Source organism: Zosterops lateralis, assembly GCF_965231275.1.
Source record: "Zosterops lateralis genome assembly, chromosome: Z".
In the NCBI taxonomy this organism is placed as follows: domain Eukaryota; kingdom Metazoa; phylum Chordata; class Aves; order Passeriformes; family Zosteropidae; genus Zosterops; species Zosterops lateralis.
In genome coordinates, this window is record NC_139800.1 from 4,796,820 (window position 1) to 4,815,441 (window position 18,622).

An 18,622-nucleotide genomic window follows, 5' to 3' on the forward strand; every position below is an offset into this window, starting at 1 on the left:
AAAATGGCTTTCTGAGAGCTGTGGCTTTGCACAGGAGCACAGTGGATTCATCTGGAGTGTAACGGAGTGGATGTTCCCTCCTGAGAATCCACTGGCAGCTCAGAGTTAAAAAGGGGATTATATTGCCTAACTACAACTGTTTGTATAATAAAGAGAGATTAACACTGTTAATTCCCTTCAGGGAAATGTTCTGCTGCTGCTCTAGATGTCCTAGCTAATGTATTTCGTGATGAACTTCTGCCACACATCTTGCCACTGTTGAAGGAATTGCTCTTCCACCCTGAGTGGGTAGTTAAAGAATCTGGTATCCTTGTTCTTGGTGCAATTGCTGAAGGTAAGGCAACAGTTCATATCAGGTTGCTGATTTTTAAAATTTCTTCTTTTCTAAACGTTGCAGTATAGAGGTGTTAATGTCTCTCAAAATACTACCTTGATTTCATAGAAGATAAGTATTTAATAGATTTTTGCCTTAGATTTTAAGTGTTTTCAGAAATGGAGATGACCACTCCTGTGCTTTCAGTACACTAAGGTGCTTTTTGTAGATTGTTCTCTAATTAAAATAGGCTAACTTCTATTCTTTTTGACTTACTCACAGTCTTGCTTGGCTTTTTGCCTGAAGTTCCAGCATCTCTGTCCCTTTTGCGAGCTGAAGTAGATTTGGGTTCTTGCCTAAATTATTTTTTTTTTCCTTAGTGTCTAATGAGCATACTTTTTTTTACTGTTACTAGAAAAGTTTTAATTGGTTTTGATTTGAAGTCCAGCAAGATGGAAGTTAGTACTTCTGGCACATCTCAGTGTGTTGCTGCCCTTGCTGACTTGAAGTGTGCAGTTTTTTATTCATGGTCAATATTTGTGTGATTTTAGAAAAGACAAAGAAAATTTAATTTCTTAAGGAATCCTTTTTCATGTGATGATTAGATGTCAAGACAGTCTTCCTCTGCTTGGTATTTTCTTGCTTATTCTGAGCAGACTGAAGTAGGAACTTCAAGCTTAAGAAACTTTATTTGTATGTACTTACTATACGGTATTCAATAAAGCAGAATTTCTGGAGACTGGGAAAGCACTGACATAGAAATGTAATTGAAAATAATGTAACTTTATTTGAAGATTTAATTATTATCTAATACTTTTAATACTTTTAATTATATAATATAATAATTATAAATTTTTAATTATATAATATAATAATTATAAATAAGTTTTATAATGTACTTTTTAGAATTTTATATAAATTTAGGGGTGTTTTTTAGAACTTTATATAAATTTAGGGGTTTTTTTAGGACTTTATATAAATTAGGTAGACTTGCTTTGTTAAAATATTTGTATTTTTAACTTTGCGCGATGTGATAGAGAATGAAAATATGTCTCTCACAGGAAACAGAATGGAATTTTTCATTAATCCTGGTACTGCAATGGCTATATTTTTCTTTGCAGGCTGCATGCAGGGTATGATTCCATATCTTCCAGAGCTAATCCCTCACCTTATTCAGTGCCTGTCCGACAAGAAGGCTCTTGTGCGCTCCATTACATGCTGGACTCTTAGTCGCTATGCACACTGGGTCGTTAGCCAACCCCCAGACACATACTTGAAGCCATTAATGACTGAGTTGCTAAAGCGTATCTTGGATAGCAACAAGAGAGTACAAGAAGCTGCCTGCAGGTAAGCCAAGGCTTAAGCAAACATCACTTTCCATGGCACTGTTTTTTTTTTCCCCATGGAAAGCTGTTTTCTCGCCCTTATCAGTGAATGCGTGACTCCATTTCTAGCTCTCAATGTATTCTTTCTCTTAAATCGGAGTAGATGCAACTTTCTCTTGAATTATAATACTATGGAAAAAGTTAATGTCTGTTTCTCTTGTGTACTTTGGTTTCAGGATATGTAAAACACCAGCCTAAATAATTTATTGTACTAAATTAGCTGTTTGCAACATTTAATTTCAATATTATGCTGTTTCATTGACCAGAAATTTGGCATTTTTAAAAGATGTCTATGAACACAGTCAGAACTGATTGCGGTGGAAAGTTGTCCTACTGGATTATTGAAACTGTTTATACTTAGCTCAGCATTACCAAAACATTTCAGTTATGATCATTTCAAGAGATATTGTCTTCCTCTTGAAACAAGATGTTGGAAAGTAAGATTCCCCTCTCCCCCTTGTCTGCTTCTTTAAAACAAATAAAAATTAATTGCTTAATTAGTGGAAGCAACATTAATGGAATGGGAATATGTGCACCCCCTTGTGCATCAAAAAAATTTACATGTCAGTTTACAGCAAGCTTTCAGTGTTTCTTCAAGAAGCAGCTACATTTGTCTCTGAACACCTAATAATAATAACAACAACAACAATAATAATAATAACATCCACCCCTAAATGTCAATTGTGCCTAAGGACAAGGAGGAGTTCAGGGTTCTTTAAGCTTTGTTCAAAAGGAATATATATCCTTGCCTGAGAACAGAAACAATGACTTTATGAAAGGTACTTATTAAGATTTAGGAATTAAACACTGTTTCCTTTTGTTTCCAAATATCTGCAAAACTTTGGCTAGCAAGTTTGGGGAGCTTTGAAGTCTTCTCTATTTATTCTATTAAAAAAAACCCAAACAAATGCAAAACCGAACAAACCAAACAAAAACAAGCAACAAAAAAAAAACTCCCCAAAGGAAAATCCTCCACTTCTCTTCTAGCTTTCCTTGTCCAAAACATGGCTGAAAATCTGCATTTAGTTGAACACAGCTGTGTTGTGGTGTAGTTAAATAACCTCACCTGCTGGTGCTTATGAAGGACGTGCAATGGGCCAGGGAAACCAGGAAATCTAGAAGGGAAATATTAAAAATGACAGTACACCTGATTTTTTTAAATTATAAGTCCAATATGAGAATTAAAGCATGTTTTCAAATACTTTCTTTAGAACAGAGATTCACTGAAATTACTGTTGCAGCTAAAAATAAACTGGGAAACTTCACTATAAGGAAAATGTAGAGTTATTACAAGTCAAAACATATTTATTAGCTGTTTAGATTGTAAGGAAATACAATGAACCTTCTCAGGCAACAACAAGGGGCTTCCTCCCAACACTGAACAGTTGCATACATTGTTTATGTCTTCCAAATTGAAGATTGGTCAAAGGATACTGTATGTTATGTTCCTGACTTCTGTAGAGCAGATGTCTTAACATTCACTTCTGTACTTCTAAGAAACTGCTGCTTTAGCTGGCAACACACAGAATGATGTTTTAGTGAAACACATTTTCCTGCTTAAATTGTGTGCCTTTCTGAAAGAATACTAATAATAATTCTTTTTAAAAAATAATTAATTAATTAAAGTAAGAATGCTAGCCATTTAGAGTTCACAGTTCTGTTGTGTTTAAAAACACTTCATTTTCTGTATTTGGTAGCACACAAATTGATTGTTCACCTCGTGCAATGATGCATGCATTTTTAGTGCAGAAACAAGCTAATAAAAATCCTGTTGACAAAGCTAGGCCAGTAAATCTTCAATAGCTCTGTAATTTTTTCCTTTCCTTAATGTTTCTCTGAAGCAGTGTCTCTGGTGTGAGGGGATTTTTTTGGTTTTGTTTCATTTTGAATGGGTTTTCTTAATGCTGCCATTGAAACGCTGGATAGACAAGCTGAAAAGTTTCCATGATGTCATGATTTGTGTTTTGACCAAGAGCAGCTAAAATTGTGCATCCTCTGTATTTGCTTTTAGTTTTCCATGTCTTTCTATATCTTTTTCTGTGTAGTGAACAGCTGAGTACAGAGTGATGTTTGTATTGTACTGGCACAGCAGCACCAAAATCTCTAGGTGCAGCTACTGGGTACATTAAAGATAGTGCTCCACTTTTAACTTAAATAATCAGCTTTTGTTGTGGTTCCTTCTATTTTAGTTAGTGTTTTGTAACTTTTCTGCTAATGCTTTTCTTTTTAGTGTGGGTTTCCATGTATTCCTAATGAGTTTTATGGCAATATTTTAAGATTTGTTCTTGACAATGTAAGAACTAGATCCTTACGGGTGGTTCTGTGTTCAGTTAAAAAAGATTGAAGTTATTTAAGTATTACATTTTTGGAAGCTTATCTTGCATGAATTTAAAGACTTAAATAGAGCTTTATGTTTAAACAGAAACAAGTTAAGTGGTGCATTTTAGGGTTGTCTTGTTTCATTATTTCCAAAGTACTAACCTGTTTTATTGTCCTTCAGTGCCTTTGCTACTCTAGAAGAGGAGGCTTGTACAGAGCTTGTTCCTTATCTTGCATATATACTTGACACTTTGGTCTTCGCATTTAGTAAATACCAGCATAAAAACCTGCTCATTCTTTATGATGCTATAGGAACCCTAGCAGATTCTGTAGGACATCATCTAAATAAACCAGTGAGTATACCTTATGTTCTACAGAAGGAGTTACTATATTTGAAAAGTTGTTCAGTGTTTTACGTGGTGTGCTTTATGTGTTATAAACCAGAAATGCTGTTTCTGTGCACCTTTTATTAGTGTTACATGCTTACAGATAAAATACATAGACTGCACATAATTCTCCCACTACACAAATATTTGCTGTTTTGAGTGAACAAACAAAAGTGTGTGATGTGTTATGAAATGGGCCATTCATCATGATTTTTTCTTCATGCTTCAAGTTTTTTAGCTTGAGAGGAGATGTCAGTATTTGGACAAAGCACAGATAACACACAGGGAAATCTGGTGGGGTTTTTTTTAGAGTACATGTATTAATTAGTAGAAGATGTACATGTTTGCATCTTATGATGGTTATTGAAACTTGTTTTATTTCTCTGTAGCACTTCAAATGACATAGATATCCTAGAAAAAAAAAAAAAATTTTTTAGTTACTCCATGGTATTTTAGTTGCCATGTGGACCCCAAACCATCAAAGGACTTGTTTTAAGTCTCTGTCTTAGCCTGGCCACGTTGACATTTGACAGTACCAGGAGGAAGTTAAATGGCAGCTCCTGATGAGGGTGGGACTTTGTTTAGTTGGTTAGAATTTCATTCCTCTGGACATAACAAAATCTGTTGGCTCTTTGGATACCTTCTATGAGCAACAGCGCTCTAGAGGTGCCTTGCTTAATGTCCTTGTGACTGGGGCTGTGCTGTGGCAAGGAAGCCAGCTTTATATAGAGAGGCTAAGTGCCTCCTTCTGAAAGGACAGGAAATTACTTTCTTTGTGGATGGTTAGTTTGAGGCAGAATTTTCAGAACTCGTGTGCATGGAGATAGGGTTGTAGCATCAGGGCAGTAGAAGATGGTTAAGAAAAGCAGGGGGCAGATGTAGAGGCATAATGTAAATATGAAAATGTTTTCTGTACACCTTGTGGCAGTCAGATAGATAACCCAGGCAGCTATGCTGAAACCAAACCTGGAGGAAGAGATTCTCTTTGTAAAGAGACTTATGTGCTTTAGGAAAAAACATCAAACACAGATTGTGAATTCTAATATTAAAATATTTCTATGAATTGCAACAGTGATTGAATTACAGTACACCTGTTTGTTCTGTTCTTTGAAAAAGTAGAATATATCTCAGTTCTTTTTAAAGTTTGAAATAAAGTGGTATGCAGTAAAGTGTTTCAGCGTCTAAATTTTCATCCTAAATTTTCATCCTAAACAGGAATATATTCAGATGCTAATGCCTCCGTTAATCCAGAAGTGGAACATGCTGAAAGATGAAGATAAAGATCTCTTCCCTTTATTAGAGGTAAATGTTAAAATGTGAATATTTCTTTAAAAATTATTTTAAAAATTATAGCTTTATGCTAAAGGTGTTCCTGCTAGTAAATGTGACTATAAAAGCTGACATTTTTAGCTATTTTACATTAGGGAAAAAATACTCTGACTGTGGTAAGAAAACTTTATGACTGAATAAATGTCCTTAGGTTTAGCAGAAATCCTTTAGATTTTTTTCTGACATTTTGGAATGTTTTCTTTAGGGAAAAAAGGATTCTATCCTCCTTTTATTCTTGTCTTCTTTCTCCTTGCTTTCCCTTCATCCCTCCATTAAAACTATTGTCAGACAAGCTGAAGGTATGAACCAGGCCATGTAGTCTGATGCTCTGTACTTGCTGAGTGTGAAGCACCTCTAGAGGAAAACACCTCTAGAAAAATTAGTTTTGTAACTCCTAGGTTATATATATAAGGGCTTGTTCATGGTCAAGGTACTGCAGCTTGGTGTAAGTGCTGTCTTAATTATTGTAACTGGTTTTGTATGCATTTTCTTGGCTACCTCTAAGAAGATGCTGCTGCTGAGAAATTTTCTCAACTGGCGTAGGCAGGAGTGATAACAACTTGCTGATAGTTGCCTTGGCTCAGCTAAATCAGTACTGCCTCTCTACGTTGTGTTTACTTAATCAGTTACATGTTGGTGTACTTAAAATCCTGATAACATTCCAAACCGCCTCTCCCAAGTAAAAGACTCTTCAGGGATGTGAAGAAAAGTAGTGACTCCTTTCTCTCTCCTTTTTTTTTTAATTCCAGTGCCTGTCGTCAGTTGCTACTGCCTTGCAATCTGGCTTTCTTCCATACTGTGAACCTGTGTACCAGCGTTGTGTAAATCTGGTGCAGAAGACACTTGCACAAGCCATGGTATTTTGCTATAACTATTCCAATGTTACTTTGCTAAACCAAAGTGTTAACTATGTAAAATTAGAGGTGTGCAGGAAAATTGAATATCTAAAATGAAGTTGCAGTCTGCAACTTTTTTATGCATGCTCCTGAGAAATCTAGTATGATTTTGAAAATGTGTACTTATTTGTTACAGTTGCATAATGCTCAGCCAGATCAATATGAGGCTCCAGATAAAGATTTCATGATTGTGGCTCTTGATTTACTCAGTGGTTTAGCTGAAGGACTCGGAGGCAACATTGAACAGTTAGTGGCTCGCAGCAATATCCTGACACTAATGTATCAATGCATGCAGGTGAGATGAGTAAGCTATTTGATCCACACGTTTTCTTTATTCAGAGAATCAGAAACTCTTCTAGAATTGTAATTTTTTTCTTCCTCTCTTTAGGACAAAATGCCTGAGGTACGGCAGAGTTCTTTTGCATTGTTAGGTGACCTGACAAAGGCATGTTTTCAGCATGTTAAACCTTGCATCGGTACGTTTGTTTTACATGTATAATAATTTGTTTTGCAGATGTCTGAGAGGTTGTATTAGCCATTGTTATGCTCCCTATTCTATGGGTTGCCTTTTCATATTTTTATACATAGTAATTTTCCTTTATCAACAAGAGTCTGTAGTCTTTTTTCCCTTGACTTGTGTGTTTAGAAAATATGTTCCTATTTTTGTGGATAGTGCAGAAGTTAATTTTTTTCTTCAGTTTTATAGCTCTTTTTGTTCTACCAGAACTTATTGTTAAGTAAAAATATATATAATATATAAGATTAAAAATGGGCTAGAGGATAAGTTTTACTCTTTTTTTCTGCTTTGTTTTTTATTTCTGTTGGAAGTAGCATCAGTGATACACTTCCACAATATTTGCTCTTTCACTTCCCACAGATACTGTTGAGATGCCCTTGCCAAATGAATGCTTGGATAGGTTTGGAACTTAAAATTAATTTGGCACATGTTATAATGACATTTTTGACACACTTTTCTTAAAATTTAATCAAAAACACGATTGCCTTCTAGTGTTTATTGTTTTTTCAAGGGTAGCTGAATACATGGTTATCCAGGTGATTTGTTCAGCCATATGACAAAACCACTAGTGCTTGTAACTGTGGTTTTTTTTCTTCTCTTCCTCTCTCTCCTCTCCCCTGAGCAAGGAAAGGAGAGAAGATTTCTATGAAAGTTACATAAAGATAAACCCCACTAAGAAGATTTTAAAAGCATAATTTGAAAATATTTGCGTTTATCTGCTTAGGTTCTAAATTCCAGGTTAATCTGATATATGTAGCTAGAATATATAGCTTTTGTTAATTTGAATGTAACACTTTCCAAGTATTTAAATAGTATTACATTTTCTTTTTTTAAAACTTCCCTTATTTTTTTTCTTCTCACAATCATAAAATATTGGGACAAGATGGTTGTATTGTGTGATGAGTTTTTAAAATGTTGTTCTTTCTAGCTGATTTCATGCCAATTTTGGGAACCAACCTAAACCCCGAATTCATTTCTGTGTGTAACAATGCCACCTGGGCAATTGGAGAAATCTCTATCCAGATGGGTAAGATTTTATTTTTTTCTTTAAATCTTTGCACATTTAGAATTATTTGACTGGGTGTTTTAGATGAATTTTTTTAAAGTGATACCTTTATGTTAATATTTAAATTATATTTGTTGTCCTTGTTCTTGTTAGTAAGTTAAGTGTACATGTTGTGTTTACATTATGTATATTAATGGTCATTTTCTTCTGATTTTTTTCAATTGTTGTTTCAGGTATAGAAATGCAGCCTTATATTCCAATGGTCTTGCACCAGCTTGTAGAAATAATTAACAGACCCAACACACCAAAGACGTTGTTAGAGAACACAGGTACCCAGAAAATATCCTGTACATGGTGATGGGAATTAGAAGGTTTTTTTAATAATTATTGTTTGAAATTGCATAGGGGAACCACACCAGAACTGATTTTGTTATGTATTTGTCTTTTATAAGCAAAAGCAACTCTGTTTTGCACAAGCTCTTACAAGTCTCAGTCTTGCAGCAAATCATATATCTAGATTCTAATTGCTTTCTCCTTTTATAACACTTATTATATCGATTTATCATCTGTTTAATCATTCTTCTGGTTTTATTTATGTATTAAATATGACAAATGTATGCAGTAACACTTAGGACTTAATTTCTCACTGATTTTGATGTATGCATGTCCTTACACGTGTACTGTATATATATGTCCAGTGTTGGAAAAGATATAATTGGCATATATAAAACAATGAACTCTTTGAATTTGCACTTTTTTTTTAAGATAAACTTACAATATCATGCACAAAAATCTAGATCTGTGATGGCAGTTTTACCACGGCATAACTGAAATTATGTTTAATTTCTGTTACCTGGTCACTTAATAACAAATTCCTGAAAAGAATTCTAATAATGGCATGCATATTTTATGTTCTGGCTTTGCATTCCAAATTGGGAGTAATTCCCAAATGCTTTACTGAATTGGAATTCCTGAGGCTTGTTTCTTTTGCATTTATAGAGGGCATGTTCTGGTATGAAAAGCACCTTCCATACTTGAGCAAAAAAATTATAGATAATGCAATGAGTTTATTTTGTTTACTGTTTTCCTTCTCTTTGAAAACTGTCTTGTAAGAAAATGACAGTTTAGTTGCTATATCTGACATGATTGAATATGATGCAAATACAAGAGTACAGTTATACTTTTTGAGTAAAGCAAGAGATAATTTGGAGAGAGGTTTTGGAAAGCGTATTTTTCCTTCAGTATTCTCTGAACTTAAAAGCTGCACTTTCTCTGCTCCTCTATCCCATTTAGTATGGAAGGTGAACTTGAAGGAAAATTTACTTAGTTTTTTGGCATATTGTAGGTACTATTTTTTGAAAAGAAAATTTTGAATCAAATACCTAGTTGTGAAATTCACCATGGAATAGTGTGACAGTATAATACTATAATAATATAACAATGTCAGTTTCCCTTATCCCTGTCCTGACTCCCCTCCTCTGCACTGATGGATGTGTATTACCTGTAACTGAGAGGCATCCAATAGTTAAATGTATGCTTCCATCATTGTTAAGAGAATTTTTGGAAGCATTCAAACACTGATTTTTTTTTTATATAATTCTCTTAATAGTTATTTTAAATGTGAATGGATAACTGCAAATAAATGTTGAGTGTGGTGTACTTATTATAAGTTTGTTGTGGGATATTTTGTTGTGTGCCACTAGTATGTGCAAGAGTACTACTGGTTTTGCTGTAGCTTGCTGTGTAATTATGAAAGCAGTTGGGAAAACACACTTTGACAGAGATTTCTATTTGTTGTTAAAGATGTAGCTGTAAGAATTTACAGATTAAACTTAAAAATGTATTTTCATTTGAACTTCAGTGAAGTTTTATAAGATAGTAAAAAATTTTAGACACTGTATATGGAAATCAAGTATACCAGTACGTTAACAGTGAGCTGCATCACATGGAATTAATATGTTTCAGACTGCTAGTATATCCTACACCAAACTTTTATTTGAGAAAGCATCATCTGCTTTATTGCATGTTTCATGAAACTGTTCACAAATGCCTGTTAATTAGAGTGTTGCATAGTATGTCCCTTGAACATAGGTTTCCTTTTTCTGCTTCATACAAATCTGCTGGATTTTAGTATTATTCATGTATTTTGCTTCAAGTAATTCTGATACATTATTCCCCACCCTCTCCTTTTTCTAAAGATTAATCTTTTGTGAGTTGAGCAAACACCATTAAAACACATTTGCATAATGATACTTTATTTGGTCTGTCCCTCAGAACAAAAAACTAAACTACCTCATCACGTGGCGAAGCAATTTTGCTTTTCATGTGTCCTCATGCTTTGGTATCAGAGGTCAGATTCTTGTACATCTTAAAAGGAAAACTTTTGTGAGCAGGAGAAATACTCGGATTAAAGAATTAATGTTCTGCAGTCAGTTGCTTTGAGTTAACAACCATTTTTAATTAAATTCTCTATGAGATTATGATGAAGACAAACCTTGGTTACTCTTTGAGAAGTGTTCAATCTATTTAGCATTTTCAGACAGACCACAATATATTCCATGTAAAAGTATTTGGAAATTTATTTTTACTGACAGATTAGGTCTATAAAATCCCTGAATTCTAAATATTGGATAAAGTGTTTAGAATACTTGATACTAAAACTGAAAAATATTAATTTCCTTTTTAAAAAAAATCCATTATAGTATATTTCAATAAAAACTTTGAATATGTAGAGGTAAATTTACTGCAGATGATTACTCTAAAGGGGGACAGAGTGACTGCTTACTTCAGCCTTTGGATTTAAAATTGTGTTTTTGGTGTTCTCTCATACTTCTTTAATTTTTCTTTTACCTTGGAGAGTAAACCATATATGTTGCTGCCTCTTATTTAGGGGGTGGTAATAAACAGCACTGGTGAAATCTTATGTTTATTATCATACACAGATTCTGTTGGTTTCTGTTTCTGAGTTATTTGTTGTTTTTTCTTTATTTTTTCTCCTCCCCCCTCATTTGCTCATGTCTTGGTTGGCGTTTGGTGGTGTATAACCGTGATTGCGTTACCTTAGCAATAACAATTGGTCGTCTTGGTTACGTTTGTCCTCAAGAGGTGGCACCCATGCTACAGCAGTTTATAAGACCCTGGTGTGTATTATTCAATCTTTTTTTTTTAATTCATTTTTCTTCACTCTCTTTCTTTCTTTCCTTCTTTCTTTCTTCTCTCTATCTCACTTTTAGATATATTTTCAGTTGGTTACAAAATCTCAATCCTTAATCATTGCCAACCATGTGACTAATCTTGTCCTATCAGGTTTGTGAGTTTTTAGTAGCACCGTCATGTATTCTTTATGTTGTGGCTAACGACTAATTTATGCATGGGATAAGATTGTCACATGCTTGCTGTGTTAAAGCTTGACTATGAAAGAGCATTTTAAAATCCACCAGAATGATAATACAATGCATGCAAATATTGTAAAATTTAAACCGTGCATTACCTAAAATTCAGTCTGAGGCTTGAAATGCTGTAAGGAATATATGTTTATAGATTTGTTATGTATAAAATAGCTTGCTTGCTGCTGTTAAAGTTCAATAACTGTTCTGTAAGTGGTATCTGACATAATTCATACTGTGACAGTATTTTATGTTCCGCTTCTAATAATGATAGTTTCTATAAGTATTTCAGATACATGTTTCTTTTGTATTTAATGGAATAGAGGTCACACTCTCTGACTACAGTATAACAAAAAGGCCAGATTCTGGAGGTGATGCCTAATGTGGGATTATGCTAGGAAAAACCGTGTGCAACAAGTGTTTTTCTAAGTGGTCAAAACCGTGTTTCAGATCATCTTATCAGTGTGACTTATTCCATCAGATACTGTCATCTAGTTTTGACTTGATTGAAGAAAAGTAATGGAGTTACCTAAGTTTTGCTTTCCAATTTGTTAGGTGCACCTCTCTGCGAAACATAAGAGACAATGAGGAAAAGGACTCAGCGTTCCGCGGGATTTGTACCATGATTACGGTCAACCCCAGTGGAGTAGTCCAAGTAAGATACATTAGCAGATGTTAACTTTTCTTTACTCATGTGAAATTTAGTGAAAGCCGTATGGAGAGTATGAAAAAGTTCACCTTGAAGAGATTCACTGCAGTACATGATGTAGCTTTGAGGTCAAGGAGCCCAAAGATGTGTATACTGTGAGTGATCCCTATCATGATGCTTCAGTAATTGTTATCTAAAAAGGAAAAGTGAAGAGAGGTATTACTAAAGTCAGCTTTTGTCTTTTACTGGCAATGAATATGTAAACAACTTCGAATAAAATAAGTATTTTGATACTTCTATCAGGCTGTGGTCAGGATCTGTATGCAAATATAAGTTAAAAGTTGACATTCTTAAACCCATTTTCCAGATGTAACCTTGGTTTTTAAAATAAGGAACAGAACAAAACCAGTAACCACCTCTTCATTTTTAATAGTAGGGTAGGGAAGATTCTGTTTCAACTTTGGATAATTTTTTCAAATAGTCAATGTGACAATGAACATCCATCTCTTCAAAATAAAAATGGTACAGTTGAAGAATAGGATATGACTTGATCTTCAGTCTCCACACCTCTAAAGTAAAGCTGTATCAATGTAATATTTTCTAAGAGGAGAACAAAACTGATCTTTCCCTTTTCTCTGCCTGGAATTCTTTTTCCTGAAGCTCAAGAATTGAGCATTTACCTTGTTTTGAAATTTTCAGTTAATTTCATTAGGCCTTGTTCTGTACTTTACATTTCAGTCCTCTACTGTATGTTCGTTTGTGTAGCTTACAGAGAGGGGTTAAATAAGGACCCATTTCAGTAACTCATCTCTCCTCTCTAGTCTTCATCCTCAGTTCCTATTATGTGCATTAGCAACTTTATTTTTAAAGACTGGTGTTCTATTGGTGTAGGAGGAGGTAAAGCACGACAGCAGATGAATGGAGTACAGGGACTTTGAGGTGGCTTTAGTTTTGAACTTGTATGATAAATGTTCTCTGTGTCCCAGAAAAAGACTACTTAAAGAAATAAAACAGCTTTTTTTCCCTAACTGGAAATGTGTGAGAGATACATTTGTTGCTTGTGACTAAAGTAAGTAGATCTTGCATTTATATGTGTACTGCAGGAATTGAAATTATATTACTGTGGTGAATTGAAGATATATTAGTGTGATGCAAAGGGGAGAGTTTGGGTTGATGTCACTGTGGTTTAATGTAAGACACCCAGCAATTTCTGTTGCTGAACATTTGAGCGTAAAATAATTTACCATTTTCTGAATTGAGTGAAAAATAAATACATAAAAGCAAAAGCAGTTGTGAATTAGGATCAAAGACCATCCACGATTTACAGAATGAACATCAAGCATTGTTTTCAGATGTATAAGTTGAGATTTCTAACCTATATGATTGTTTAATCTTGTAGGACTTTATTTTTTTTTGTGATGCTGTTGCATCATGGATTAGCCCAAAAGATGATCTTCGAGACATGTTCTGTAAGGTAAGGTTGCTAAGGTAACAGTCTGTTCTAGTGGTGGTTGTTTTACATCCTCTGGTTTCCTTCTTTATGTTTCGCTGCTGGCACTTACTGTGTTTGTGGTCATGGAGGTTCCTCTGCTCCTTGTGGGTCGTGCAAGGTCAATAAATTGTCAGACAAAGCATGAAAGTCCTGACTTTTTTTTAACTTGTATCTTTGTGTATGCATTTAGATTATTCCAAACTTTTTCAAATAGTTGCAAAGTTCACCTGAAGTGTTTCTTGAAGGGATAACGATCCTCAAACAGCTTTTCATAGTGTCCAGCCTGCTATGTTTTTCCTGCATTTGGAAGAACAGAGGAGTTTATACTACATGTAAGAATGTAATTTTTTTTTTTTCAGAAAATGAAATTTGTATGATTCAAGACTTTTTTTGCCACAAAGATGGCTACTTTATTTTGGAGAAACACATAAGTTTCAAATTAAAAATATCTCAGTGGTATCTTACGTGTTTCTCCTAACTCCTGCTGAAAATAAGAGATTGCTTAATCCTCCTCAGAATCCCTCTTGGTTGTGTAAGTTTCAATAAACTTATAAATAAACATACATTTATACCCTAGAATACATCTTGTACATCTTAAAAGGAAAACTTTTGTGAGCAGGAGAAATACTAGGATTAAAGAATTAATGTTCTACAGTCAGTTGCTTTAAGTTAGCAACCATTTTTAATTAAATTCTCTATGAGATTATGACGAAGACAAACATTGGCAAAAACCTAGGCAAAGAGTTAGAATTTAAACAAAATGACTATTTGCCTTGTTTTAAGCAAGCAAAAAACAAAAAAAGCCCCACCTAGAATGTGGTACATTGTATTTTGGCACTGGTATCTTTAAAAAAAAAAAAAAAGAGAGAGAGAAGTGGTTTACCTCACAAGTTCTAAAGTGAAATCCCCATTTTTGTGAAGTTCTATGTCAAAAGTAAGTTTCATGATATTCTTAAAGCAAAAATGGAGCATATTCTTAAGTACTTATTAGGATCATGGGTCAGTATTGTCACTTTTTCTTCAATTAGTGATGTGTGAGCATCAAATCAGAAGCTAGAACTTTTCTATCCCATCTTTAAGAGCAGAGACAGAAATCTCGCTGTCCTAGTTAGTCTCTCAGATAACCTGCCTCCTTCTGAGGAGCTTTAAATTTGGAAAAGGCACAGCTGTGAGTATTCTAACATCAGCAGAACAAAACAGCAATTACAACTCTAAAGGAGGTCCTGGATAGAGTCTGTGATGATTGCCCAAAGCAGTCTCACTGCACCAGTCCTTCAGCAGGCTAAAGTCCTCTTTGTCAAATTCTTTCCATGTTATTTCTAGGATACAATGCATTCAAACTTAACAGAGTGGTTCTTGGTCACTTGGCATAAGGACATCCTTGCCTTTTTAAGCAAGCAATTTTAAAGTAGATTTTGAGTTTTGCCTTGCAGGAAAGGAGATTAAGCTTTCTTCAGTGATAGCATGGAGGATTTTTAGACTACTTCTTCATGAATATGTGATTGCTGTATCCCAATTAGATGTTTTTCCAACAGTAATTATGACTTTTGGGAACAAGGGATAGAAACGGGATTTGTCCAGGTTTTGGTTTTCTTTTTTATTTATTTAGTACTAGAACTAGAAGAGAAAATACTTTCAGGAGACTGGTAGATTAGCTGCCAGTGTTAAAATCTGACTCACAATCTTTTGTCATACCTGAGCAGTCTGAGATTTTCAGTAGTTTCGTAGCAGCTGGTTAAAGTGACTCATTGGGTTTAGGAAAGAGCCTGCTTGTGGGAGGGAGAAAAGCAGTAAGTTAACTGGTTGCATGTAATGTCATTACCACTACATCTGATTAAAAACAGCTCTGCTTGACAGTCTTGTGTTGAGTGTGAACTTGTCACCATGACCTTGAATTTCGACTGCTTTTTATTTGAGGATGTGTGTTCATGACAGACTTCCACAATTCAGTTACACTGAGCGTAAAAAGGAAAAACAAAGCTCTGGATTTTCTTGGTATAATTTTATATGAGAAACAGTAATTTTGCCTGCTTTTGTCCTTTCTAATATTTGACTTTTACAGAGATTTGGCAATTTTAAGAGAACATACTAAGAATTTTTTCTGATAGTGTAATTTGATTTTCAGTTAGTTTGTTACATCACAAGGTCCAGACTGAAACCTGGAGATTATTTGTTTTCCTCTTTCACTGGCTTTTGATTGCCATTGACTGTGGATCCCTGTTCTTTCAAAACAAAAAAGATTTTAAGAGCTTCATTTTTAGTGAAGTTGTCTTACAGGTTCCATGCAGAAAACAGAGTTCTCAAAGGTTCAGTATTTGTGCTAGAAATTGACAGATATTCATTCTGTCAAAAGCTGGCTGCTGTTTAACTTAACTTGCCACAACATACTTCACATTTATTAAAAAATAAATGTGAGTACAGTAGTCTTAAAATATGCGAACTGTGTCAGTTGATAAGATGGATGGATGGATGGATGGACGGACGGACGGACGGACGGACAAAAAATGAATTGAAAAAATTACAAATAAACATTCTGAAATGGCTTAACCCTGGGTTTTAAGTCACATACACTAGTTTCTGTGAGTAGCTATATTCTTTATGTCATCTTTTAAGAAACGCGTTAAGAAAGACCTTGCTCTACTTTCTTTGCTTCTTTGTAGCATTTCAGTATGATGAAGAATTCAAATTGCCAGATGTACAACTCAGCAGCTTGTGGCATATGAGGCTAGTAAATAATGTACCCTCAGTTCTTTGCTTATTTTGACTTCCACTTTCTCATTTGTAGATTCTTCATGGATTTAAAAATCAAGTTGGGGATGAGAATTGGAGGCGTTTCTCTGACCAGTTTCCTCTTCCCTTAAAAGAGCGCCTTGCAGCTTACTATGGAGTTTAACCTCATGCACTGTAGCTGCAGTCCCATAATTAGAGGTAAGTACATGACTCTTGCTTGCCAGAGAGAGCTGAGACTTCCTCCCTGTTGCATCATGTGAAACATAATTAATTCATCAGTTTAGAATTGCTGAGATGCACTGGAGAAGGTATTTTTCCTTCCTATATAAAGGAAAGAAAGAAGGGATGATAGTATACCTAAATGATGGTGACTGTAGCAAAAGCATTTGTCTGATTTTTTTTATTGTTACACAGAGAGAAAGAAAGAAAGAAAAACTGAGTCTATGATACACACATTAGTTGATCAAGAAAGTGTAGGTATAAAAAGTGCTGGTTGAAGATTAATAAACAAAGTGATGAATAAGATCCTCAAGTCATTGTACTAAAGACACAGGCTACCTTCTATGTTATGAATTAGTAGGTGGCAGATGTGGTCTAAGTGGGAACACTCTTCTAGCATAAGAAAGCAGGTTTGTTAAGACACTAGCTATGGGAAGTCCTAACTACATACTGAATGATGTTTCTCCTGAACAGAGAATGCTATGCTAATAATTTGATGTTGGGGGGAGGCTGATGTGTTTATTACTGGCGTGTTCCATTTTGTGTGTCAACTCAGAATTGTTAAACACCTCTGTGTGGAGAATGATTCAGCTTCAACAAAGAGCATTGAAAGTGCATTCCAGAGTAGCTCTATTATTATTATACCACCTTGCTTTGTAAGCTGCCTGTGTACTTTGTATAAAGCAAATTTCCCATGTGTGATACTGTGAAGAGATTATTATATTACCCAAGATATACCAAATTATATTATTATATTACCCAAGAAAAGGAGTGAATTAAGTTTATTCTTTTACTCTTTATACCATTTTGATACTTCTAGTAGAATTTTTGTACTGAAATTAGGTGAGTCATGCAGTTCTGTTCAGTGTTGGAATGGACAACTGTTTAAAACTCAGCCTAAGATATTTTCAAAGTCATAAAAAATCCTCTTTGCATTACATGTTTGGAACAATGGATTAAAAATAAAACTGCTACATACTTACCAGTGAGGGCATTTTAGTACTAACATAAGGATGTTTTCTCCTCCTGATGAAAAAGAAACCAAAGTGATAAAATCCGCCATTACTCTCAGTTTCAACTGCAGAGAAGCTATGGCTATCTTTTAATCCACTCAAAAAGGAAACTGCTAGGTCAGTTGAAGATATGCTTTAATATTCTTTCTCAATGTCATAACTGCCTCATAATTTTGTGCTAAAAATGGAAAAACTGGTTAGAACATATAGGGCTGCTTTTATCTTAAACCTAAGTTTAGCACAATAGTGGAACTGTCAATGTAGCTTCAAAGCATATATTGTTGTTTCATGATTACTAACTTATCTGATACAAATGGGCTGGTTTCTTAACAGACTTAAAAGGGAACATTAGGCATAAATCAATTTTTAAGTCAGAGGTTGGCACTTAGTGCTTGAAAAATACTCTATTTATCTATCTGCCAAAGGTTCAAGGTGAGATTTAATCATACCATTATCTTTTCCTTTTACAGGTCCTTCAGTCTGGGAGACTATGAGGGAGCCTCTGCACCCAGGGAAAATGTTACCCTTTACTGGGGGGAAGGGTAAACCAGTAGGGAATACAGTACAATCCCAACCCTACTGGGAGGGGCGGGAGGGAGGTGTTGCCGTCACTGTATTAAGTCGATGTTGGGAAATGTTTTAACATCTGGAGCCTTTGTGGGTGGAAATCTGTCTCCTATTACACCTCTGCACTGGATGTGAAGAAGAAAAAAAAAAGAATCTAGTCACAAAACAGCACATTCTGGAATATTGTGGGGATTTGTACCAAAATAAGAAACCATATAATTGAACCATAGGGATACGTAAAGAGGAAAAATATTTTGCGCACAATAAAGGAAACCTAAGAATGGGGGTCACAAACAGTAAAAGGCTTTCTTTTTTGTTTTCTGTTTTTTTAAGTAAGGGTTTTCTACATTATTTCATCCTGCTTGAGGGGATTTCTAGGTATTTGCATGTTAATGAAGAACTACACAAACGAAGT

At 34.7% G+C, this 18,622-nt stretch overlaps 1 protein-coding gene across 1 annotated transcript in view; it reads left to right on the top strand.

The window, feature by feature from the left end:
- TNPO1 (transportin 1) overlaps window positions 1-18,419 on the top strand; it is a 51,959-nt gene extending 33,540 nt beyond the window's left edge. The window contains exons 12-25 of the mRNA XM_083883061.1: window positions 182-334; window positions 1,435-1,660; window positions 4,199-4,370; window positions 5,619-5,705; window positions 6,482-6,589; window positions 6,765-6,923; window positions 7,017-7,104; window positions 8,074-8,172; window positions 8,385-8,480; window positions 11,216-11,291; window positions 12,093-12,192; window positions 13,586-13,660; window positions 16,464-16,606; window positions 18,111-18,419. Of these exons, the coding sequence (XP_083739187.1) occupies window positions 182-334; window positions 1,435-1,660; window positions 4,199-4,370; window positions 5,619-5,705; window positions 6,482-6,589; window positions 6,765-6,923; window positions 7,017-7,104; window positions 8,074-8,172; window positions 8,385-8,480; window positions 11,216-11,291; window positions 12,093-12,192; window positions 13,586-13,660; window positions 16,464-16,571 (1,547 nt within the window). The 3' untranslated portion in view covers window positions 16,572-16,606; window positions 18,111-18,419. The remainder of the gene's footprint in view (window positions 1-181; window positions 335-1,434; window positions 1,661-4,198; window positions 4,371-5,618; window positions 5,706-6,481; window positions 6,590-6,764; window positions 6,924-7,016; window positions 7,105-8,073; window positions 8,173-8,384; window positions 8,481-11,215; window positions 11,292-12,092; window positions 12,193-13,585; window positions 13,661-16,463; window positions 16,607-18,110) is intronic.
- The last annotated feature ends 203 nt before the right edge of the window (window positions 18,420-18,622 follow it).